At 40.9% G+C, this 26,730-nt stretch overlaps 1 protein-coding gene across 2 annotated transcripts; it reads right to left on the bottom strand.

Moving 5' to 3' along the window:
• On the bottom strand, nucleotides 1-26,730 carry LOC121195081 (nucleus accumbens-associated protein 2). Of its 2 annotated transcripts, none has more exons than XM_041058300.1 (7): nucleotides 26,513-26,730; nucleotides 7,965-8,146; nucleotides 7,091-7,852; nucleotides 5,444-5,620; nucleotides 4,191-4,296; nucleotides 3,861-3,958; nucleotides 1-3,772 (listed from the first exon to the last, which is right to left on the bottom strand). In XM_041058300.1, the coding sequence occupies exons 2-7, from the start codon at nucleotides 8,074-8,076 to the stop codon at nucleotides 3,240-3,242; spliced, it is 1,788 nt and encodes a 595-aa protein (XP_040914234.1). In that variant the 5' UTR covers nucleotides 8,077-8,146; nucleotides 26,513-26,730; the 3' UTR covers nucleotides 1-3,239. The 2 variants fall into 2 exon arrangements, with proteins under 2 accessions (XP_040914234.1, XP_040914235.1); XM_041058301.1 differs by lacking the exon at nucleotides 26,513-26,730 and adding an exon at nucleotides 9,256-9,587.

The following is a 26,730-nucleotide window of genomic DNA, read 5'->3' as shown; positions in this document are numbered from 1 at the left end:
TCAGGAAAAACAAAAAGCATAGATTTATTGTGCATGAAAATGCAGAGGGAGAGAAAAAGACCAAATGTATGTTCTATTTACTGCACAGTTTAACAGTAGAGTACAGGGGGTTAATTTTTTGGGATGGCAGTTGCAAGCTATTTTGTAATCTAAATTAATTATTGTGTTTATATATGTAGGTATTTTGGGAAGACTTGTTACCTCGGTTGGCAAATTCACAAGTGCAAATGATCCACTCAAAAGTCTTGTAATTAAAGTAGTGGCTCCAACAAAAACTGAATACCTTTTTTTATTATTATTATTATTATTATTTTTTTTTTTTACAAGAGCAACTTCAGGAATTGACACTTAATAAATTAAAAATGAGATAAGAAATAATTTGCTAAACCTTAAAGAATATCTACACAGAATTTTTAAGGATTTCTCAGTTTTGTGAACACAGGTCATTTCAACATTAGAGAACTAACTGCTGGGATAAAGATAGTATAAACAATATAATAATATAAGCCAGTACTTGAACCTTGTTTTCTACATATTAAAGAAATGTTCCTTGGTGTTTGCCACACTGGAAGACCTCTTCATATCAATTAAAAAAAAAATCACAAAATTATTAAAGCTTTAGGTTAGAACATCATACAACCTCACAGTTAGATTAATTTCCTTATATGGCCCATTTTAAAGAATATACAATTGTAGAAAGATGTGAGTCATATAAAAAAAGAGATTCAGTATTTTACCAAATTCAATCAAGGCTTGGGGCCCTCACCAAAGCAGTGCTACGGTTTACATTCATCCATCATCTCAGCCATTCTGTCACAGCCCTGTTTTATCTATGGCAGATCACATTCCTCCCCCCCCCCCCCCCCAAAAAAGAAAGAAAATAAAAGAAAAAAAGAAAAAAAATTTAATAGAAAAAAAAGCAAAGAAAAAAGATTCTGTAAACGTCATTAATATCACCTAGTGCAATTTTAACCCTGTGTTTCTTGTGCAGGGCCATCTTAAAGCTTCCCCCAAAGAACCAAAACATACGTAGGACACAAAGAGAGGATAATGTGGCCCAACCTTTGAAGTGGCACAGCAATGAAGCATATACAAATATATTGAGGGCATATACTGTTTTTTTCTGCTTAGTTGCACATTTATGGTGTCACTTTCTGCAATCGGATTGATTTATTTTTTAAACCACTTTGTAATTAACTATATTTTCCAAAATGGCGATGGCTTAAAATAACTTTGGGGTTCATTCATTTACTAGATTAGATGGTATGATTTTGTGAGGAAATGTGCTTTGACTGCTGAGCAGGAAAACCCAGAAAACTGAAGAGGACATACAAGAATGTATCTTTCAAAATCAATGCACAAACCAACAATGAAAGGCTGTTTGGACTGCGTCCTTATGCGTGGCAGAAAGCATGAAAACATTTATCAAAAAAGAAAATGACTATGGCAGATACAGGTTTAAGTCGCTGTTTGACATTGCCTCATGCCACCCCCTTTCAAACTACAGAAACAGTCATTATCAGAAAGACCATTTGTTTCTTTCCAAACCCACAATACCCTATTCCAATAAATAATCAGGGTGGTGTGGAGTTTTTAGTATAGTCATATTTTGTCTCCTTAGTTACCCACCTTTCACTTTTTTTTGAGTGCAAATGCAATAAGCCAGCAGAAATTGCTCTTATAAGTTTTATTCAATAATTTACCCCCCAACACTCCCACCCCCTCCGCCCCAGGAAAAAAAAAAAAAAAAACAGGATGGAAGCAGGACTATTGGTGCCAGTCACACCACCACATCATGGTGAAACAGTGTTTCTCTCTGGCATCTTTTCTTCTACCACTTGGTGTAGTGCACTTCTTCTTACTACTCCATATAGTCAGGCTCCTCTACCTGTGGTGACAGTACACTCCGTAGTTTAAAAAAAAGAAAAGAAAATCCAATCAGTACTGTGTCAAACAAAGTCAATCCTGGGTCACACCCAGGTCAGTTCTAACATGTGTCAGACTGAGGTCTGTGAGAAATGTCCCAGTGAGAAACGGAAAAAAGAGTTCTTTTGCGTATTAATGGCATATTTCGAGGCAACAATAGCTGTTTTCTTATTTAGATGCAGGTTTGTGGTTTGCTGTTGTTTTCAGTAATTCTCTGTATCCATTGTTTGTATTCATGCATGCAAGCTTGGATTTTAGTGCATGTTCTTGTTCATGTCTCTCTCTGTATCTCCAAGACAGAATAATGTAATTTAAAAGGATTTTTCAAAGTTTAAAAAGCGTTGTTACTTTTTTTTTTTTTTTTTTTGAATGGTGTGTTTTCTATGTATTGGTGCAGGTATTAAAGGCTAGTATCATAAGGTGGGAAATGTGCGCACATGTGTGTGTGTCTCTGTATATGTGTGTGTGTGTTTGGGAGGGGCTGTCTGGAGCAGACACAGGCATCACATTGACAATCTAATCCAATGTGTCACGGGCAAATATGCATGAAAAAACAACTCCATGTGATAGATTATTTGTTAGATTATGGAGAAGTCTTTAGCTTTCCCAGAAAAACCTTTCCTCATCTTCATTGTTAAATGACGTGTTCTTTTAACAGGAAATAAAAACTGTGTAGTTTAATGGTGTTCATACAATACTTGACCTTTGCTTATAATACAGTCTTTGTTATATATCTACACATATTTACCATATAACAATATGGAGTAATGTAGGCAAACACTGCACAATACCCTGCTTTTTAAGAGATCTGTGTTTCTCTGATCCGTTTTTCCAAGGTTACATGGGTTATTTTCAGATGTACCTTTCCAAGAAAACGGAATCATTTTACAAACCATTATACCACGCTCCATAAACTGCCAGCAAAGCAGCTGTTGCTTTTGTATTGCACTGAAATCATGAATCATTACAGCCATTTGTTCTGCTATCAGGCCTTTGTAATATTGCTGCGGGTGCTGAAATACTGAGTAAATACTGAATATATGAAGAAAAGGGTGGAGGAGAAATTATTGATTTTCTCGATTTGCTAATGCCATGCCTGTGTCTACTTCCACTATCGGTAAGTATGCAAGCACACGTGTGCGCATGCATGTGTGACAAGTTTCTGTTAGTAAGATCTACGAGCGCAGCGTTTTGTGCTGATAATTCCTGTTGAGGAAGCACAGAGGAGAAGAAAGAGTGGTGGACGAGATGCAAGCAAAAAAAATGTGGTGTTAAACAGATTTCACAATGTGAGAGGCAGCCCTAAAGGACATTCACTGTCCATTGACCCTCAGACCTTGTCCAAAACTTTCCACTTCCTGCTCAGGCGGCGTGTCACCACAATTGCCTGCCTCAGCCCCTGGGATCAAGGTTGGCGCCCCCAGTGATCCATCTACACCTTCTAACCCAGCTTCATCCTCCTCTTCCTCCTGTTCCTCCTGGGCGACTCCTTCACCTTCACCTTCAGCCTCTGCTCCAGCTGCCCCAGACCCAGGGCTGCCCTCTGTCAGTGTTGGGTGAGTCCTGAGAGGGTCTTTACGATCTGGATACAACCTTTGCTCTAGGGTCTTGAAGTCAGGCTCGAAGGGGAGAGGTACCCCTTGTTGAGGGGCACCCAGCGCCAGGCCCAGACCCACAGCAGCACCCATGCCCATTCCTGCACGGTAGACCTCCATTCCATCAGGCAGCATGGACTTGATCTTGGGCAACCATCGCTTGCGGACACGCCTCGCATTTGTGCACATGTCGGCAGCAATCACATTCATTTCACTCTCTTTGAAGTTAGGGTTGAAATTTTGACAGTAAACTGTGAAAGAGAGAAAACAGCAAACCCCATCAAGACAAAGTGTGGAAATTCTGTTACATATTTTAAATGCTGTGGACAATGAACCTACGTTTTACAGCGTTGAGGACCCTGCTGTCCAGGGGCTTCCTACTGGGGTCACTAGTAGAAGAACGGATACCTGTCCCACAGCTATTGGCTAAAGTGTTTCTGCAAGGACACAGAGTCAACACCAGGGGGCAGAGTCAGCTACAGGCACATGCAGTAAGCAAACATGGGAACACACATAACTAACCGCATTGCACAACATGGCCACAGATGGAGTGTGAAAGTTGGTTTGTGACAACTGCGGTTGTGTTGGAGTAAGAACTCAAATCTTACAGTGGGTCTTTAAAGACTAATACAAACTGTTCTTTTTAGTTGTGGATGTCTTTAAACTCACCTATCAAAGAACGTGGCTAGGAGACGACGGAGCAAGACTTTGTGTTTAATACCGGCACATAGATGACAGTTCATCAGCTGGCCTCGAGTCATGAACACCTGCGTACCTGTAGTGTTGTAAGAAAAAAGATTTGCTGAGAACACTGGCCATGTTACAACCCATTTCTTTGTCTTTGAAGACTCTACAGCTTTGTTTTTTATCTCTCTTTGCCCCAATTAGCAGTTTATCTTTTGGTCTTTTACTACCTTTGAAATTCATGTTCAAGGAGATCAGTAATGGAATTAAACAAAGCTTCAGCTGGCCATAGAGGAATCAGACATTGGGAAAGGGATCGAGGTTGAAGGCAATAAAAGCAGAACGTTATTAAATTACTTGGTTTTCCTTTCTGTATAACACCATCTCTTTCACATTCATGTATTGTATTTTACGTCTTACATACAGAATACAGAATTGAATTACACGTTTCCATTGTGTTCTACTCTTTTTAATTCAATTATATTACGATCTAATTGAATCTGACCATGTGGTGACTTTTTGTAGTCTTGTGCCTGAACATTTTGCACAACTTGCATGTGCACGTATAATTGTGCTCGGTTGTGTCTGTCTGTGAAGTACGCTGGGAAGTATTCAAGCTCCATTCTTTTGTCAGAAAATTTCCAACATTAAATTGATTCAACTTTTTGCCATGCTCCACTGAATTATATTAGCGACATGTTGAGCAGCGCCTGCTCTCTTTGAAAGTCTCTGGTCTGACAGCCAAGAGGAATATCTGGCAGTTAGACCAAAGAGTTCAGTTTTGTCTCATCATACCAAAAAATCTTTTTCCTCATGCTCTCAGAGTCCTCTAAGGGCCATTTGGCAAACTCTTGGCTGTCATATGCTTTTTACTCCAAAGTGACTTCAGTCTAGTCACTCTACCATAAAGGCCTGATTGATGGCTACTGCAGGGATGGTTGTCCTTCTGTCATAGTCTTCAATCTATGCAGAAAAGCTCTTTGTACTCTTGGATATAAAGGGATATTAGAGAGGTCACTGGCTTGTGGCTTACCTCCCCAGTCAATGGCCTCTTTGCCCAGTTACTGATTTTTGGTGGATGGCCAGCTTAAAATTATTCTATTTCACATTGATGGAGTTCCCTAACCTCCTAAATTTATTTGTTAAAATTAATTCAATCAGTTAAATTTAATTTTACCAGCTATTGAGTTTTCAATTATCTAAATGTGGACAAAGTGTAGAGGTATGTGTGTGCCTACCAGCTACCAATTCCAGCTTCTCCCCAGGGTCCCCCTCTGTGTAGAGCTTAGGGTGGCAGCGGTAGCCTATCTGGCTGATGAGGCTTGCAGGCAGCGCCACCAGGTCCCGGCGGATCAGCACACAGTTGCGGTTCTCCAAGGCCAAGGGCATCGCTGCCATCTCCGGCTTGTCCTGGACTGATGAAAGCAAGAAAGAACAGAAAAGGTTCTGAGAGGATTCAAAAAACAAAAGGGTTTTGTGTTACACAGCAAAACAGGGACAGAAAAATGTGTATGTACGCATCCATTTATCAGAACTATAAACTATTACCCGTACCCTCTGTGTTCCCTATTTAGAGAGAGGCAGCAAATTTAATTAGTAAAGCAGGTTGGTGTAATCTCATACAAGTTTGTTGTGTTTCATGAATGTTTTAGAGCATTGCAGATGTATCCCAGATAAGTCATGATGCTGCATCAGCAACTTGAGTTTTGGAGGGGGACAGATCCAAAGCTGAGTGTTGGGTTCATACTGACAAAATTGTTTCCCCTAACCTCTAAGATAACTTACGAGTGTATGCACATGCGCTCACCTCCTGTGCACACGCATGCACACACACACACACACACAAAAAGATGTGAATGGTTCTCAGATATCCCACAATGTCACCCTGGGGTGCTCTGACTGATTGCAGATAGAGTGGATTTCATAAATATCTGAAACTCTAGAATTTGACAAACCTGTGTGATGCCTTTGAGCTGCAGGATACTATGATGATGGAAAGTGTGCGAGTGTGGTTGTGTGTGTGCACATGTAAATTTTAGTTTGTCACTATCCATTGGTGTCCACTCTGGGTGTTAATGTGTGAGTGCAACCGCATGTGAATAGAGCATCTCTGCCTGCATGTGTTGGAAAATGTACAGCAGTATGAAAGTATGGTTTAAAAAAAACACAAAAAAACATAACAAAAAGCAGTACAGACCAGCTGTTGTAGCTGTGATAAGGAGTGTGTTGCTGGTCACGATGCACTCCAATCATAACTCCATAAAGCTATCTTTATGCTGAGAGAACCCACACACACACTGGAGGCACAACATCCTGCTTTTTCAAGATGTGCAGGATACATGATTTATGAAAGATTAAATAATGTAACTGTGATGAAATGAATGTGCATCAGTTTTGTTTTTGCTCAACACATAACAAGTGTGGACAAGGAGCAACAAAACCCTTCCATTTATGGTTATATATTTCTGCAAGTCATGCTGAGTTTTACTTTTAGATCAGTCTGATATCAAATGAATTTAGACCATGTGAGCCAAGGGCAACTGAGAAAGTAATGCACTTAGGTCTTACATGACTAGAAAGATAAAATTGATGCAGTATTGCCATTGAGACTGTCTTGTTAGCATTTGCTCATTTGTCCTGTTCTTCCTTAAAACAACTTTAACTTACTGGAATTGAGAAGTGAGTTTGTCGTAAGGTAAAAATGTGATATTTGTTTTTGTCTACAACTGAGAACATTCTGCATTTTGAGAAGTTTTTAAGGATTAAAAATATACCAGAGTAAAGGTTCAGTGATGAGTAACATGCCTTTGCTTTTTGAAATACACCTAGGCACTGCAACACTTTACAAAGATTGCATAAAGGCATCAATATAACATAATACTCACTCCCATAAGGGTTAGCTGAACGTCCATAGAGATGACTGTAGGTATCCTCTGCGATCCCGTCATAGGGCTCTTCCTCAAACTCCTCATCCTCATTCTGGTAGGATGTCGGACTGTCAGTGGTGGGCAAGCTGGATGCTCCAGGACTGGATCTTTCAACTCCAGCTCCTCCTCCAGCTCCACCTCCACTGGCCCCTTGAAGGTGGTAAGAAGGCAAACCAGGGATGGGGGTCCCTCCGGCCGTTGTGTAGAACAATGAACTGCCCCTCGTCAGCCGACTCCCCAACTCCGAAGATGTAATCTTGCTTTGAGTCAAGGGTACTGTCACAGGTGCCGGGTCACCCGCTTCTAGTTTAATCTTACGCTGCAAGAGTAGGGATGGAGACCAGCCTGGGGCTCCCAAAAGGGCGGCTACTGCTAGACCGTTCCCATTATTGGAAGGACTCTGCGGTTCGGATCCTGCTTCCTCTAAGGACCCTGCTGTTTGCGAGTCACAGTGAGGTGAGTTGGCTTTGAACATTAGGTCCATGCCTCTTTCAACTATATGCTGAATTTGGAGGTAGCCAGCTGTGTACATGACCACCAGCTGTTCGCTAGCTGCCATTGTTAGCTTCCCTGTATAGCAGAAAGTGAGGATTTGCTCAAAGCAAGCAGGTGTGACTGAGGAGGGCAACTCAAACTGGGTCTTGGTGGAGCTGCTGAAGAGGTCACGAAAGTAGAGGCTGCTGGCAGCCAAAACGGCCCGGTGGGCTTTGAATGCCTGACCTGGTTGATAGAAATAACAGAGAACAGAAAAAGAAGTTGAGAATATTGATGAAAATTTCTGGTTAAAAGTTCTGTAAATAACTTAAAATCCCCAGATTTCCTGCTAACCAACCTTTGACCAGGATGGATACATCGCAGTAGTGTCCCAGCAGACGCTGCTCATTAAGGGAGCCCAGAACTGTGGCTCCAAAGTTCGGGATCTCCACATGGAGCAGCTGGGACATGTTGGCCGCAGAGGAAGAGGAAGATGGGGTTTCAGATATTCACTGCAGACTCCGCCACTGAGAGAGGCATCTGTAAAAAAAAGAGGGAACACAGAACACGTTGGAGAAGAGAAATACAGTGATAAAGGAGTGAATAGAAAATGCGTGAAAGATGAAAAGACATGCCAGAGGGAGGTAGAGAGGCGAGAAGGGAAAATTGAGAGAATCTCAAAAGAAGCAAAGAGCAAGAATGAAAATAGAGTTGAGATGAAGTGAGAAAACGAATACAGTTGAGGAAGAAGTGAGAGGTGTGTGAAAGAGAGATGGATATGCGGAGATGGTGGGTGAGAGAGTAGAGGCAGGAGAGAGAAAGGAGGAGTCAAGTCAGTCCACCAAAAAAAAAAAAAAAAAAAAAATCAAACTAGACACAATGCCGTGCCTACTGTACATGAGAACGTTGTGAAATACCTTGAGGCTATGTTGTTTTACTTGATTTAAATTCCAAGAACCTTTCCAGGACTCATTCCATGTATTGCACTTCATGCATCAACAACAGTTCTCCTGACAACAACTTTTCTCAGTGAGGAAACCACACTGAATACAATCAGTTTCTCATGTCATAGTTTAGAGATTCTCTTTGATTCTGCTAACTCTCGACCTTCGCCAGTATTTGCCCTCTTTCTAAACTCTGGCTTGAAAACAAAACAATGCAACACACAATTTCATATTAACTTTGATAGCTCCCTTTACTCCTTCTCAGTAACATTCTCCAGGCACATTTGCACCTTCTTTCCCTTCCCTGAACCTTGTGTCATTGTTTTTTTTTTCTTCCCACCAGCCCCCACACACACATACATATACGAACTAGTTTCATTATTGAGCAATGCTGCAGAACAGTTTCCAGGAATACAAACTGAAAAAAAAAAAATGTCACCGCCTCTCTCTCTCACACACACATACTCTCTCACTCCCACTTCATGCACTCCATACAGATAGACAGACAGGCAGGCATGCACTCTGGCTTACTTACATAAAAGTGTGCATGCATAAACATACAGTACAGGCTGCATAGGGAAATTACTGTCTACTCTGGCATGCAAGCACTCACCTGGAGAAAACAAGCACACGCCTTTCCACTGCTAACAGTCTCGCACACATGCACAAAAAAAAGTGCTCACTGTTATCCCAGACAGTTCTGACCTGTGCAAGCCAGTCTTCTGGTTAAGACACACCATGGAGCCTTGACACACACAAACACACCAGCAGCAGCCAGGACCAGGACAGAAGAGGAGTAGTTAAAGATGGAAGGAGAGCACTCTGATGTACTCCGTCTGGCTGACTCTCTCTTTCACTTAAAGTGTCATTCCCACTGTTTCAAAGATGATTCTCTCTGCTGTCTGACTGACTTTTCTCTGTCTGTCTTCCCCAGCCTATCTTCTATCTCTATATCCTCCAAAGTCCCATTCTCTCTGCTCACTGTCTGTTCTAACGCTGTCTCAAAGCCTCCCTCTGCCTCCCTGTCATTATCTCTCTCTGTTTCTCTCCCCTCTCTCTATTCTCCAAGGGTTGAATTCAACAAGTGCCGCTGTGGAGAGAGAGAGCAAGAGAAAGAGTGTGAGAGAGAGAGAGGGAGAAAGAGAATGGGGAGAGAGAAAGAAAGAGCAGAGCAGAGCGAATCAATGATGAAAGGAGTGGGAGGCTCAGTGTGTGCGTGTGTGTGCATGTGTCTGCGCGCGTGTGTCTGATCAATGCAGTATCTATACGTCGCAGGGAGTGGGAGGGAGAGAAAAACACAGGCTACAGTTACAGACGGAGACAGAGACTAGGCAGAGCTAGAGAGAAGCAAAGGGAGGGAGGGAGGGGAGAGTTGAGACAGAGAGAAAGTCATTTGAGGACAGTACGAGTAGAGAAAGACAATTAGGTTGAAGCAACTTCTGCCACTTGCCCCTGGACACAGATGCCTATATGGTCCAACAGAAAGAGGAGAATGATGACGACAAAAGAGAAATGAAAAAAGCTGGCAGAGGTCACAGCCACCATTAATTAATTAGACATCGAATAGTGAAACTTCTGAAATCCCTGTTTGACGCAAGTCTGGAGAGAATGCGTCAGTGGTCATCTCGGTAACTGACTTGGAAGCTTTCACATATACAGTGCAAAAATCATCTAATCCTTCCAATCACAGAATTAAAAAGGTTAATCAAAAACACAATCTGTCATTTCAAGGTATTCCCCATTTTCTTACAGTACAGACAATAGTTTAAAAAAAAAAGGTTTTACTTTTGAACAAGTGTTGTGTATTTTCTCTGAATCATGCAAAGACCTCTCTGCCAAACACCTACACACAAGTAGAGAGAAGCACTGTCTTCACGGAAGACTATTTTGTATTTCTACATGAATTGATAAATTGAATGATTAATTTACGCCTCCGCTTTGGTGGCTCAGCTTCTTCAGGTTACATTTCTGTGTTTCATGTTGTTACTTTTTTGACCAGCACATGGAAGGCCTCCCTAAATGTTGCTTGATGTGGATAAGGGAGGACAGGAGCCAGATGTCGCAGCCTGTGACAGGGAAGGGAAGACAAAAGACAACAGCTAGCAGAGAGGATAATTTCCAGAAAGATGTGTGTGGGAGGGTAAGAATACAGAAGTGCTGTGACAGATGAGTGCATTTTACAGTATGTGTGTGCTTATATACATTGAGGCTGAAATGTCTGAGACCACTTTCCCATTCAAGTGAATGGGAAGAGAGACTGAGACTTTTGGACCCCACTCCACAGTCACATACACAAGTAAATGTTGTGTAATTCTTGCATGTGAGAGTGAAAAACACAATGTGGGAAGCTTTCTGACCTCCACTTTGCATTTTGGGTGATGAGACATGAAGACAGTAAACATTTTTGGTAAATGATTTCAAAATCTCATTCCATCCTTACACCTCAGAATACACAATCTGTTTATAAAAAAAAAATAAAAAAGCTGATGCAGAGCATTATTATATCTGAGCATGTCCTCAGAAAGCATCCAGACACACTGCACTTCTTTTTTTTTTTTGCCAGAAAAACCTCAAGTAGAGAAAGTTGTGCTAAACTGAGCAAACTTTTACTCTTCAGTCACAGCGGAAATATGAAAGGGAGGATATCACAAAGCGTTGAATACAGTGAGTCAGACGTTGGTTTAGAGAGCTTTGCCCCAGCAGTGTGATATCTGCACGGCACATATAGGTACACATGAGTGAGCACCCACAAAAAGCACAGTCAAACACAGGAGACACAAATCCGCAAACACACTAATGCAAACAGACATCCCCTGTTCTTTTCCACACATGCCAACACACAGTCAGGTAATCTCCCTATGCACACTCAGCAACACACATTCTGTTTGTTTGTCTGTCTGTCCCTCTGTGAACCTGCCACACTGCTTGTCCATCGGTCCATCCATCAGTTATTGTTTCTATTGTGTCCTTACACCGCCTCTTGCTTCTCCCCTCTCCCTGTTCTCTATCCTTCCCGTCCTGCATACCACGTACCCACTGTCTCTCTGCCAATTAATGCACACAGGGCTGCATTGCAGTGAGGTTGGCGCGTGCCACAGCAGCAAGCACAGTACAGAGTCTACAGACATGCATGTACGTGCCAGCCGGGCAGAGGGAGAGGGAGAGAGAGAGAGAGGGAGAGGGAGGGAGAGGGAGGGGTTGGGGGGGTTGGGTGGGGGTTTGTAAAGAGGAAAAGGGAGGGGGAGAGAAAGAGCAAAGGAGAGTGAACGAGTGAACGGAGAATATGTTGAGTCAGGCAGACAGGACGGCGGTGTGCCACGCTGCACATATACACAGACACACTGCCTGCATGTTCATGTAATTGCATGCATGAATGAAGATGAAACAAAGACACATGTACGTGTGCATTATGAGAAGAAGTGCAAAGACACAAACATTCACACACGCATAACAGCGCTTGTATGCACGTACAATCACGCACATGCAAATTGCAATCTCCCCCTGCCTACATTAAATATAGAGTTTGCACATCCCTGATAAAAAAATATAAGGCACGAACTCTCTCAACTTGTTTGCCTACCGATTATATGTGCGTATGTGCATGTCTCTCTGCTGCCTGTGTCCTCATTTCCTTCTCTGTGTGTTTGCATTTCCATGTCAAAGTTTCTCGCATACCAAGGCGTGTTTTTATAGTCATCATTATATACCAGGCTTTGACTTTTGGCATTGTACGTCAGGTGTGCGCGCGCATGTGTGTGTGGGTATAGTTTGTGAGTTGAGATATGAGTTTTGAATGCCGTTCTGATTGCTGTTGTTTGCTTTGTTGGAATGTGTTACATCCATTTTAATCAAGGATTCATACCTACGCACAGTGTTATTAACTGTAGCAGCAGGTCCAGGCATATTTGAATAATATGAAGAAATGAGACGATTCGCCAGATGGCACACACACACACACACACACACACACACACACACACACACACACACACACACACACACACACACACACACATATACACTGATTTTAATTACTAGTTATACTGTAGCTACCTTCCGAATGACAACAGGGTAACATTCAAACAGGAAACCATAAAAGTCATACACAATTAGGATTCATGTATTCACCATTTAGTACTTTGTGGAACAGTTCAAGTGAGTTCAGTCTTGAAGTAAAGTTGGTGTCACACAATGCAGATAACAACAGATAAAACTTAACTAAGCCAAATGTATATAAGAACACAAATGCACAGAAAAATAATAATAATTAATATCTTATTTAAAGTACAGCAGCTGATGAAAAAATAGAAACTGGAAACTGAAAGAAAATTTTGAAGTGAGCTGAATGGGAACAGATCCTTCCCCACTTGCTTATGTTGCCTCTATACAATCTCAATATGAACAGTCCCCTCGTTATAAATATTCAGATCCTGCAGTTGTTCTCATGTCTAAAGTGTACCAGACAACAGATTCTATCCACGTTGAGACGGCAACGCTCCCTGGCAACAGTTCTACCAATCGGGACAGAGCGGGTGTCTGCCTGAGTCTGTCTGAGTATCATTATGGGATGTCGAGAGCGAGAGAGAGAGAGAGAGAAAGAGAGAGAAAGAGTGAGAGAGGCTGCTTATCACTGCTTATAATGCAACATCATTCTCTGTGTATAGACCCCACTAGGTGAAGTTGTCTGCACATAGTCAGGATCAAAATCATTTTTTTCTTAAAAAAAAAGAAAAAAAAATCTCCCAATGATTCATGCAGTTATGTAACAAACAGACAACTATGAAATGATTTGTTGTGGGCTGAAAATTGTCTGGTATTTTTCTGCTTGTATTCACTCAATATGCAACAATAATGTAACCCCAGGACTAGGAGGGGAAAAAGGGCCATAATTTCAGGTTTAACTAATGGTACAATGATGTCTGCAAAACAATAATGACAATGTGAATTTAAAGCCATGTGGAGAGTCACGTACAGGGGCTGAATGATGTGACCTAAAACCTGTTCCACTATAATTTAACAAACTAGTTCAATAACGTTAAACATAACAATACGTATTTTTATACATCAGTACCTGACTAACATCTGCTGGCTAATTTCTGAGTGGTTTGTCTTGATTAATATAGTATGACAGCTTAGAACAGGACTGCAAGATGAAATTTTGAACTGCATTTGTAGCATTACCATGACAACTAATCGCCTTTTAGCTTGTCACTTAAAGCAGCAATTATCAATATTTTCATATTAAAAATGGATCAAACCACTGTGTGTAATGTGAAAGGGGCCGCTTGAAGTGAATAGTCATTAAATTCTGTATTTCTAGTTACTAGTTGCTTTTTAGTGGCTATCTAGTGAACATTTTTTATTTTTTTTTTAGTGTTAGGTGGAGACCAAAAACAGAGCTAAAAGGAGAACGAATTTTGGCCAAGTGGACAGGGACAAGACTCCAAATGAACTCAAATATTACTCCATATCTACTGAATGTGCTAGTAAGCAACTGCATGCTAACACATTTGCTTTATCAACTTTAAAAAAAAATCAGCATTGTTATAGCAGCCTGTTTCCACTGCCCCAAATGTCAAACCAAAAAAATTCTGTTCTTTCAGATGTAACTGGGGCAGGGGACCCACCGTGAATGTTCTATAATTCAACATGGTAGTTTAGAATAGACTGTGTGGTTTGTGTGCAAATTTGTTTGGACAAATATTGTGCTATCATACTAGTTCTCCATTGTTCACATTTGATATTTATTTTTTAAAAGTGATGGCTCTACAGGCTGCTGTAGCCATTGTCAGGTTATTAATATGTAATTCAGGCAATTATATTTTTGAAAAGTGCAGTTTGAGACATGGATTGGTAAGCAATTCATTAGTTGGTAATTTCATAAATTCGATTTATTGCCCTGCCCTATCACATGCTACATTCAGTGCTGCTACTGCAATTAGTGGCCGCTGTTTTTTTTTCTCCCTAAAATTAAACAGTCAAAGGCCCAATTGTGCAAAATCGACCTTAACATTCCTCTAACCATTTTAAATACCTGCCTGTCGTGTGTAGCGCCAAGGGGATAAACGTAACATGAACACATGTATACACAAATACGTCATATTAATGTGCAGCAATTCTACTGAGGAAGACTGCACTGAAGCGAGTTACTACCACCTCTTATTGCACCAAAAACTCTGACATTTCACAGTGGTTGGGGACTTAATCAAACACAGAAAACTCCTGTAACAGTGGGCTACCAGTCAGTTTAGCTTGAAGCCGTGGCGATGTGCGTGATAGAAAACCAGACAGAGGGGAAGAAAGGAAGAGCACGTACAGTATGTGTGTGCATGTACGTGTGTATGTGTGTGTGTGTGAGTGATCCTCCTGAGGCAAAGGCATTGCTAATGGACTCCAAGTGGCTGTGGGAGGTAAACAAACAAACAGTAGCAGCGGCTACTACATCACACCAAACCCCAGTGACTAGGACACTGAGACGGCTGCATACACCCATACACAGACACACACACAATTTCACACATTTCAACCCACATACATACATAATGACTTTTGGGCATATAGTTAAGAGTTGAAGAAATAGAGACAGAAGAGGAAGAAAGATTGAAAGGTACATGGGGGGGGGGGGGGTTACATTGAGAGAAGTGAAAAGAAGGCGCGGAGGAGAGGAGATAGACAAACAAAAGGGGAGAGGAAAGAGAGAGGGAGTGTGTGTGAAAGATGCAAATAGAAAAGAACAAGAGAGAACCTGACAAAGTGCAGTCACAGGGAGAACGGAGTTAGAGAGGAATAGGGAAATGAGGCAGAGTGACAGAGCAAGCTCAAAATGAGTTCTGGGTGAGTGGAGAAACTGCAAGATTCAGAACGGCAAAAATACATATAGCCTGAATAAACAAGATTGGCTGTACTTATCACTTTCCCATTCAAAATTGGACCAGTATGGCTATGACTTTGTCTATGGTGTGATCTCATTTCAAACTGTTGTTTTTGGTGTCTGCTTGTCAGTGCGGGGCAACTGACGAAGCCAAGTGATATCAACAAACTGACACTTTGTTCTAATCAAAAGAGATTCCACCTCCACATTACTGACTCCAAAATGTCAGCATCACCAAACAGGCCTCCAAGATTGCCATTTCTGGGAAAGAATACCCTGCTATGTGACAAAGAAAAAGGGAGAATACAGCATGGCACAAGAACATCAGGGGAAAGTGTTAAAACACAAAGATGGCTGGATTTTTCAGTAATACTAATCTCATATTGCAGAACCACGGGAGCCTGCAGGTCGTTCCAGTTTATAGCAACACATAAGTGTGACGTGAGTGCGGCAAGGAAACTCAAACCCTGGACTCACGCAAGACTGAGATATTTTGAACAAACACTGACACAAGACCAAAAACTCCCTAATTTCCAACTTATAAGGAAGCGACATAAGCAGCACAGGAAGAAAAGGAGGGAAGAGAGAGACCAGTAACACACGAAATGATTCAGGAGGCACCAGAAGTACGAACGTGTGTAAAAATGTGTTTAACAGCAGCAGCACTTGCGTGTGTACACAAAGATACAATATACTGCACCATGACTGTCATGTGATATTTTTTCTTTTGGGACAGTTTCTACCTAATAAATCCTTAACATTGGCATCAGCACGCAGCTGCCATGTGACTAGTGGGTCTCAAAAATATAATGCATAACTGTACATTTTCCATGAGCCTAAGGGCCGTAATTTAATGCTGGCACGCACTGATCTGCCAGGAAAAGTATCAGTTTTGATGGGCTCAAACTGATTTTTTTGATGGAGAGAAAACTGACACTGGTGTCCATGCTTGGAATTTTTAATCGTAGCTTAATTGTGCTATTCGGGAATGTATGAAAATTACCGTCCACAAAAAAAGGGGAAGGGTTATGCTGTTTTTCTTATCCCACCTTAATGAATATAAGATTTATTGCTAGGCTGATGTTCCAGACTCAATTAGATTTAGGTGGGTGTACCTAAAAAAAAACGGCAATTGCTTTATAGATATATCAAGCAGCAGAGGAAATTATAAAAGTTCTTCATCGTATAAATCTATGTGCATGTGAACATACAACTGTCTATCTGCAACAAAGTGAAACCCACTTGAAACAAACATCATTTGCCCTTGGTATCACAGTAGGGGTGTTGTTCTCCTGCCTTGTGGCTCTGCTTTGACAAGGACACCGGTTCACTCTCGGGAGAAGCTTCTGTGGCATCTCGCATGCGCTCCCTCATTTCTAAACAGTGACTGTGCCATGGCAGGGAGTGTACTGGTTTAAGAAGGAGCTAATTGGCTGTAGTTGATGCCTGCCTTAAGAGCACCTTGATAATTTATTCTCGCAAGTACAATCGCAAAGCAGGTGTCTCACTGCTGTGCTAGCACTCATGGCCACAAGACATCTGATACTCAAGTATGCTAAAACACAGTGGATTTGTGCAGTTGCTTGCACTTTGATTCACAAGCACAAGGCCCGAAAACTTCATTGATATCCTCTTTAACATGACCTTCATCTGGGGACAACAGGGGCCATGAGATGGTCTGCTGAGTGTCACTGACTGTCACACAAGGACTACAATTAGGTTAGATTTCACAGGAGGTCTGTATATTTGCGAGTGTATGTGTATCAGCGGTGACACGCCCTACGCATTTGTTCCAAATGTGATTTGATTTTCACTGTGCATGAGACAGTAGAACACAGAGGAAATAGGATGTATCAGCATGAAATGAAAGCTTATCAGTGGTGATCCTGCACACATATAAACTAATACAGAAAAAACATATCAAGTGAATGGAGCGGGGAGAGAATATACAATGCTGTGTGCATTTAATGGTGATCTGCTGAACAGACGGACATGAAATTTAAACAATAACCACCAGTGTTTATGTTTATTCATGGTTTTGTCTTGATTTATCAGTAACTCATGTCATATTGTCCCAGACCTACTTAAAGGTGCCCTGTGGAGCTCTCTTGTAATGTTTACATTCAGTGTTAACATAACCACGACCACTCACCATGACACATTGTGTGTATACTTGAGGACTAATAAATCCACTTATTAAAAAAATACTATCTAGAAACTAAAGCTAGGTGGATTTGCTGTTTTAGACTCATCCAAGGAGCTTCATCGGTTCTACTGACTGGTGGGGAGTTCCCGGCCATTCAAACCTCAAACAGTTTTTTTTTTTTTTTTTTTTTCTGGGGAAGTTTCAAGATGTTAACAAGAGCAAGACGCCTGCTCAGGGAAAGTTATTAAAAAAAAAAGAAAAAAAAAAAACAGAGAGAAAAACAACATCCTTTTGCATTCATCAATTTCACAGCCTCATCCATCCAAGCCCTGTTTACCACTAAGACTCCACCAAGTCATCTGAAAACAACTTAACTGCAACATAGAGATTTTGGTGGTGTTCACGACTTGCTAGCCAGAAAGTTATTATATTATTTCAAGTATTACTATAGCTACTATTCTTATAAGGGCTAATACTTATTTCTTTATCGTTGCAGCTGCTGGAGCATACCTCCAACCAACTGACAAAAGTGCTTTGCAAAATCTAGCCTTTTCTGATATATGCTCAAAAAACTCTCCATGGAAAAAAAAACGTGAAGACTAACTCAGACTCTATGGACAATTTCAGAACTTGAGATATGAACATGTCTAAATGTGTCAAAGTTCTTTTCCTTTTGCTGTCTTATAGCAGGTCTATAGTTTTTTACCTGTTGGAAACACATGGTATTTGGCAAAGCAAGTTAACTGAAAAGGTTTATAGTGCAGGTATTGACCTGTCGGAAGCACGTGACATGACAGTGAATTTACTTTCTAAGAACAATCAACAATGGTGAATAACAGCTGCAGGAAGGGTATCAATCAAACAGGGGCATGCAAGGTGAGAGGAATTAAAAAATTAACCACATAAATGAGGTTGTGTTCTGATAGGATTGTCGCACCTATAAGTGTGAAGGCAGCTTTTAATTCCTCCACAGTAAAAACACCGCCTTTTTTCCCCTCACGAAGCATTTCTCTGCATAAAAAAAAAACAACTTTTGGATTCTAGCAGGGGTTGCATAATGACAAAAAAAAAAGAAAAAACAAACTTGGATGAGAAATTATATGTTAAAGTTTCCAGTGCCGATAATACCGACAGCGAGTGAAAGAGTGAGTGGCAGGAAGAGAGTGACACAGAAGTAGATAGAGGGGGTGGGGGTTGGGGGTTGGGGGGTAAGGAGAGAATAAACATGCCATTTTGATCACCCCGCACTGTCGTTTCTGAGCTGAATGTTCTACAGTGACACATGCGTGACATCAGAGCAGCCCAACATGGCTGCCAGAGGAGCCCAGTGCAACGCAAAAATGAGGACACATCTTTCAGCATCAGTGCCCCACTGTCTACAGACAGGCATACACAAACTCACACACCCACACACAGACAAAGACATACAGAGAGAGCAGTGCCCACATCGACTGAGTGCCCCATGTACATTTTTAGAGCACACAGAATGGTCTAATTCAATCTCTGATTGTGAACCAAAAAAAAAAAAGCAGGGGAACGAAATGCTGTTTGATATCACGTTCGGGGTAGGTGAATGAAAAGAATGTCTCATGACAGGCGGCAAAGATTTCCCATGATAAAAATCACAATGTTGTCTAGTGTTAAAATGTATCATAAAAGACGGTTTGTTCAAGAGGACAGCGTTACTTACACATTTATTTTGAGTGCATATAACCCACCCCCACCCCGAGGACCCTCCCGCCACACGCTCACACACTTCACTCTGACCTAAGAATCTTGCAGTCAGCACCAGACTAAGCTAGCATACATGTGCTCAAATAACATGTCACCTTGGATAACCTCATCACACTGGTAAAATACTGGTGAACAGAGCTTGTTTATCTGTCTCAAGTCAGGATTGAGTGGAAAATGGAAAGAGATCTGCACCTTCAGGGAGCAGAAAAATTACACTGAGTTTACACAGATATTCATATGTATAGCTGTGGATCAGTCAGTTGAAGATGAGTGCTAAAAGATGTGGGACTTCCACAAAATGAACACACACACACACAAGTATAAGAAAGGAGTGATCCTGTACAGAGATATCATAGTTATATTACTCTTAATATTCGTAATAATAGTTTGACATTTTGGGAAACTTTCTTTGCTGATAATTAAATTAATATTATTATATTATTATTATATTAAACTATATTTGTATGGTAAATATGAAGCAAACGCCAGCAGCCAGTTAGCCTAGTTTAGTAGGCTATCCATCTACCGGAAAGCTCACTCATTCACACATAATATCTCCTTTGTTTAATCCATACAAAGTGTAATATCGACCAGTTGCAGCTTTATGGGGGTTATGTGGGTGTGGTAATTTCTTAGTTTCTTATTGTCAAATGAGGTTGCCTAGCATTCTTTTTTTTTATTCATACCTATGAAGCAAATGAGATGTAATATATTAGTGAGCTTTAGAGGTTCTGGTCGGTGTACGTTTTTAACCTTTGAACAGAGCCAGGCTAGCCATTTCCTTTTGTTTCCTGTCTTTACACTAAGCAAAGCTAACTAGCCAGTGGCTGTAGTTTTATATTGAACTGACAGATGCAACCTCCTAATTTATCTCTTGATAAGAAATTATTTCCCAAAATGTCAAACTATTCCTTTAATATTTATTAAAAAATTACAGTACAAGAGATTATAAAACTAACTGTTGCCACCAGAATAACCACAAAACAAATTAAATTTCAAGTAATAAAACATATTACATACCAATAAATGTCAGGACAAAATTTCAAGTCAAAGTGGCTTTAACCTTCTGGAGGGAACACAGTTGTAATGAAAGCATCAGGTGGGTAATGCTATGATTTAGCAGTAATTGCTAACGCATGTTAGCGGTGGAAACAGGAGGGGTGGGGGGCATGTGTAGTGAAAACTACCCGCCTCAGATTCCTGTCTTTTTCCATTGGCCCTTACCAGCATTCTGCCAGGCTGTTAGGACATGAGGAGCACATACAGGACTGGCTATCACCACAGAGAAGGGGTCAGCCTATTTGCTTTCCTCACTTATTACCTTATGCAGTAATTAGCAAGCGTTGTTTACTGGCAGGAGTCTTGAGAGAGGCTTGAAGTTTGCAGCAATTTAATTATGTACAGCACACGGCAAAAGAGCATGGAAAATTGAGGTGGGCTGCAAGGATAAATGCCATCCACAGCACTCTCTCTCTGTCTACTTCTGTGTGAGTGTGAGTGTGTGTGTATGTCTTCATGATTCTGAGGAGTTTATTTATGTTTGCGTGTGTGTGTGTGTTTGCGTGTGTGTGTGTGTGTGTGTGTGTGTGTGTATGTTTGTTCGTGTCTGTATGCGTCATCTCCCGAATTATAGGTTTGACTTTCACAGTAAGTCTAATGTCCCCTCACTGAAAATCTGAGGATCTGAGAAAATTGTTCTAAATCTATTCAGGCTACTGTCTTCAGTTACAGCGAAGCCTTTGCAAAGACGGGGAGTTAAAACGTTGATTTAAGCCTGCGTGTTCTTCTCTAGAGATATTTAGGTGAACGCCAGTGACCTTCTGACTGTAAGCCCTGACATACTGTAGATTAAACATACAGAGGGAGATCAGCCAAGGTTCCCAGAACTGGAAATGAAGTGCCAGGTAATACTAAGAATGATTACACAAATATGAACAACTTGGAAACCTTTAACACTTTTCAGAATTGCTCTTGAAGCATGTTACATTAACAGGCGAAATAGTCTCTCCATAAGGGTACATAACCTTTTTGAAATCTTAATATGGTGATGGTACAAACACCATTAAATGAAACAAAATAGCTTCAACTATGAAGTATCATTAAGTGCAAAATCTAATTTTCCATCCTGTTAGAGAATGCGATCTCATGACTATATCAGAAACACATCCTCGTCATACTTCTCCGCAGTCTGTAATTCTCTGCTATGGCTACGTGCTCCTATTCATGCTGAAAATACTTGGAACAATCACATGTGCACATGCTCCCTTTCTCTTCTTTTTTCTACTCAAGCACAAATGCACAGACATGTACACACACACACACACACACACACATACACACACACACACACACACCCTCTCCCTCTCACACATGCACACACACTCACACAATACAGACACGACATTCATGCCATGTGATCTTGCTAGGCATTATGCCAACGGCCAAACATGTCACTTACCAGAAATCTCTGAGACCGAGCAAGAGAGCGAGACAGAGAGAGTGAGAGTGAGAGAGAGAGAGAGAGAGAGAGAGAGAGAGAGAGAGAGAGAGAGAGAGAGAGATTCTGCACATTTGTCAGTTTGTGAGAGCTCCTTGTCAAGTGTAAGTACAGTACATACACTGGGAACATGAAATCTAGCTGCTACAGTTATCTGCAATGTACTGTGGTGTGGGGGCAGTCGATTCTGAGAAAAAAAGAGACACGTGATCTTTGAGATCTAATGTGGAATTGTTCTGAGGAACATGCCATGTTTACTGTTCATTGTCTAAATTCTTGGAAGGCCTCCTGAAAAGCATGTAGCGAGCCAAGGCAGTCCAAATCAGTTACACTTCAAGATTCCTAATGGCTTTTGCTGATCCTCTCTCTCATTTGCTCCCTCATTATTCTTCCACTTTTCTGTATTTTAGCAAATTCAGTACATAAACCGACTGTACATGTGTGTTTGTGCACAGCACATGACAATAAAGGTAGAAAATATGTACTCTATGCTACCATAAACTCATGGTACATCACTGTCTTTGGGTGTAATTCAAACTACCGTGGGAGTAAGAATTCATTTTTAAAGGTGCAAAAACAGAAAGACAAAAGACACATACTTCCCCGTGTTTTATCTTATCCTCAAATCTGTTTTCCTCGAATGAGCCTGAAAGTGGGAGGGACTGCCAAAAGCTAGTAGTGAATTCCAAGAAAAAAAATTCCACCACATATATTACATATTAAATGAGCAGCGAATTCTAGGAACTGCACAACCCTGTTTTGTGGCTTTGGCAATCACCTTTTACAACATCAACATGTGGCACGCAAGAGGCTTGGCTGCAAAACAATAGCATCATGCCATATAAAACAACTTGAAAAATCTTCTGATGCAAACTTTATAAACAGGGTCCAATACACATACTGTATATCTACTGTATACCTGCATGTTTCCTTTTTGATTATTTTCCCTCTTCCTGATCTTAGTAACATTTGTACTATTGATTCAGGTGGAAAATGTTCGCCTACTGGGTAACTACTGTACATTAGTTAGCAGACAGGCCAGTGGAACATTGGTCATTTGGACATAATTTAGTTTATCTAAGTAAATTTATCATTCAGTGGTGCTGCCAAACTCACTCATTTGGCAGTCTATCGGATTTGATGTGACTCCCAACTTAATTTTGGTTTTGATGAGGAAATATGTGGACACGGCAAGGTCACTGGGGCCTCCCACTTTGTTCACGATTCTGCATTTCATGAGTTGAGGATTTAAAACCCTATAAACCCGTACAAGGAGTTGAGTGGATATTCTTGCACTGCAGGTAACTGAGTAATGTTTGTATCTTTCAGACCTTTTGGACAAACATCCAAGTCATCTCAGAAATATGGAAATACCAAACATTTAGAGTGTACTACTTTTGGGCCGTTCCACCATTAAAGAGAACCAAGCTATCTTACTTTCCTCTTAGTCCCTCTGGTAAATTAAATAGTACATTTGCATGTTTGCCAAAGACAACCAATCCAATACAGATCTGGAAATAATTAAGTTATCATTTTCAAGCAGATTTTAATTGCTGCCACTTCAAGGAAAAAACAGTTTAACACTTAGTCAATTAGAAACTACTGTGTGCTGGAGTACGAACCAGCTTGTCCAAAAAATGTGGATAACGTTAGAATTTGCTTCAAATATAAAATATACCGCTTAGATTTCTAACAACTGTGACATTATGTGATTTCTTTATGGAAATCTGTGCTGGATCTCTGGCTTAACATTCAGCAGGACATTTCTTCACAGTTATCCTTAACTCTTTGAATTTCAGTTCCATGAACAGCAACCAAACAAGCCTGAACACACCAGCAGCAGCAGCAGCATTTTTTTTTTACTTTAATCCATCAGGGTTTAACTGGAACAGGCTCTGCATTACGTAGTAAATACAAGACCAATGTACGAGAGCATGATGTATGACTGGTGCCCTGTATCACATACCATCAGCAATGACTCATCACTGTCTCAGGAAAGGAAAATCATACACACATAAACACACTCCCCACACAAGTATACACGCATATACTGAGAAAAGTGCGCCAAGCATGAGGGCATATGCACGTACACACACACAGCAAATGAAGCAGCACTAGGGACAAATATGGTCTCCAGGTTTTAAATGTTGTAGTTTGGATCAATAAATGTTTTTTTTAATAAAGCTGGGGGGGTGGGGGGTTTAAGATGATTTTTAAAATCATTAGCACGCAGTTTTAACCATCTTCTGAGTGTGTTATTGTAAAATACAGTTTAGATTAAGACTGGAGCTTATCCTCAAATATTTGACATCAAAGAAACAAAACCTGTTTCCAAAACAGTGGAAATCATCTTGAGGAGGTTTTTTTCCAACTGCTCAACATATTTGCCATGTGGTGGTAAACGCCACCACTACTACACCACTATCTCTTACAAAGCTATGGAAAGATTTTAAAGAAGTTGTAACCGGACTTTTTTTTTTTTTTATAGTGTAGCTTTCCGTGTGTTGAGACAACATCAACTCTTGTTCATTTTTGGGTCTAACGAGAGATGAGGCAATACCCTCAATGAGGCAAGAATCTCACAGTTTTACTCTTCACCCTTTTCTGTCAGTGTCCGCATCAGTTATACGGGAGTGTTGTCGTTCCCTCTTCTTAACACTCCCCACTTACAGACAGCCCCGGGCCCCCTTGTGGAATGCTGTATAGTGTGAGGCCTATGGAGGAAGGGCATCCCAGGACACAGCAAGAGCGCACACGCACACACACACACATGCACATATGCTAACACACTCACAGACACACGCAAACACACACACACACAGACAAATACAGCTGTTGAGAGCCATCACAACCCTTTGGCAGATGTCCAAGTCAAAGACGAGTGGTGTTGGAAGGCCTCCGTTTAGAGAGAAAGAAAAAAAAGTCCCACACTTTCCATGTATGTTGTGTTAAACACTGAAGATAGAAACTTGGCAGTACAAACCAACATTACCCCGAACTGATTTCCACGTATTGGGAGGAGGACTATCATAAACTACCTTGATAAAAGCTGCCTTTGTGTTGCACTAGGACAAGCAGGTACACCTATGGGTACATTCTGGTTCCAGTTCTTTAAAAGAGAAGTACAGTACATCTCATTATGATATTTTCCACATAAGAGACACAGAAACAGATGGGCACTAAAATGCACTAAAAGTGGGATTCAAAACTGTAAAATTGTGAGGGATGTGTTTTTAAACAAGCTGTGAACTTCACACTACACTACTTAAATGATTCATATATATCTATAAGCACACTTAAAGGTGTAATCCAACCTGTGTGACACCTGCCGGGGACCAGGATGCTAGCCATACTGTAAGTTACACACTTACACTTGGTTGTTACCACATAACAAAGATAAGACGTAGCCCGTGAAGAACCTGCAAAGATTTGGGTTTTTTTTTTTTCTTTTCATACTCATCTTGAGAACAAACACATGACTCGTCCATGGACTTTACAATAAGAGTGAGAGCAGGGTGACATAGAGAAAGAACGTGTGTGAGAGGGAAGGAAAGTGACAGGAAATGAAGAAAATTGCCACAAGCTACATTTCGGCTAGCCACACACTGCACCCATGTACACACAGAAGCGGGGAGGTACTGTATGTATAGTCAGATGGCTCCTGCTGGGTTCAGGTAAGGTAAACAGAGCCACAACTGACAGATATGACACAACTGCAGGCAACAGTTAACTGTATAAAGGAAACTTGTTTCACAGTTTTTTTTTAAGTCTAATCTTAATTTTGCAATCACTTTCACCTGATCTAAACACACTGACATGATGACTTTAACTGTCTTAATCCATTTTGTTTCACAATCCCAAGGATTTTACAGCCTATACTACGTAAATCTGTAAACAATTATAAATTTTACATCTCTTGTACTAAGGCAAGATTTTAAACACAACACCCTCATTTAAAGATGCAAATATCTAGTGATGACAATTTAAATGCTGATAACTGAGGATCTGAGAATCCAGCTGCATTTGGATCCTATAGGAATAATACACTGTTAAAATAACGCCCCCAAAACATCAGCAACTTCAGCTGCTTTGCGTGTGTGTGTGTGTGTGTGTGTGTGTGTGTGTGTGTGTGTGTGTGTGTGTGTGTGTGTGTGAGTTCTCTATTCCTTGCAGCAATCATGCAACATATAGCAATACAATGGATGCATAATGGGTGGAGATTTTTTGTTTTGACTTCATCGTGACGCAAGACCGATATCATGCTACTTTCTTCACTCATACACTTCAAACTAATCACAGTACTATTTCCTGAGCTTACGTGTTTTAAAGTGCTGCCCAGCATTGTTGAAAGACTACATTTATTTCGGAGGGCGGGCGTAAAAAAAAAAAAAACTACATATATCAGATGTCTGACTTAAATTCTTACAGTGTGTCACACTTCTGCGGGAATTACCATCCTCCGCGTAAAACCTTATACCGTAATATTTTCGTGATATTACTCCATGAAAGTTTCAGAGACTAACTTAGTTTAGCCTTCAGTTTATCAGAATTAACTCCCGTGGTGTAATGTCAGCAGATAGTCGCTGTGTGCAGCAGCCTATTGTACCTATAAAGAGGGAGAAGCGAGGGAATAATGCATGGTAAAAAACCTATGCGTCATACAAATCAGGCACTGTAAACATCAAGCCAAGACAGAGGGGGGGAATATATTTACCCGATATGTCGCTATTCCATGAACTGCGGCTGTCAGCTGGCGCAGATGTGGCAGGCTTTCTCTCCGGATAACCTATAAAGTTTGCGGGGTGTTTAAAAAAAAAAAAGAAAAGAAAAGAAAAAGCAGGCCCCGGTTTCCCCTCGTCCGCTGGCTCTCTCTCTCTCTATCACTCTCGTCCTATCTTGGCCGCTCGTCCCCCCATCTCTCTATCCCACTCT

The sequence above is a fragment of the Toxotes jaculatrix genome, chromosome 16 (assembly GCF_017976425.1).
Source record: "Toxotes jaculatrix isolate fToxJac2 chromosome 16, fToxJac2.pri, whole genome shotgun sequence".
NCBI classification, from domain to species: Eukaryota; Metazoa; Chordata; class Actinopteri; family Toxotidae; genus Toxotes; species Toxotes jaculatrix.
Note: the sequence above shows the minus strand (reverse complement) of the source record. Positions and strands in the feature narration are given on the sequence as shown.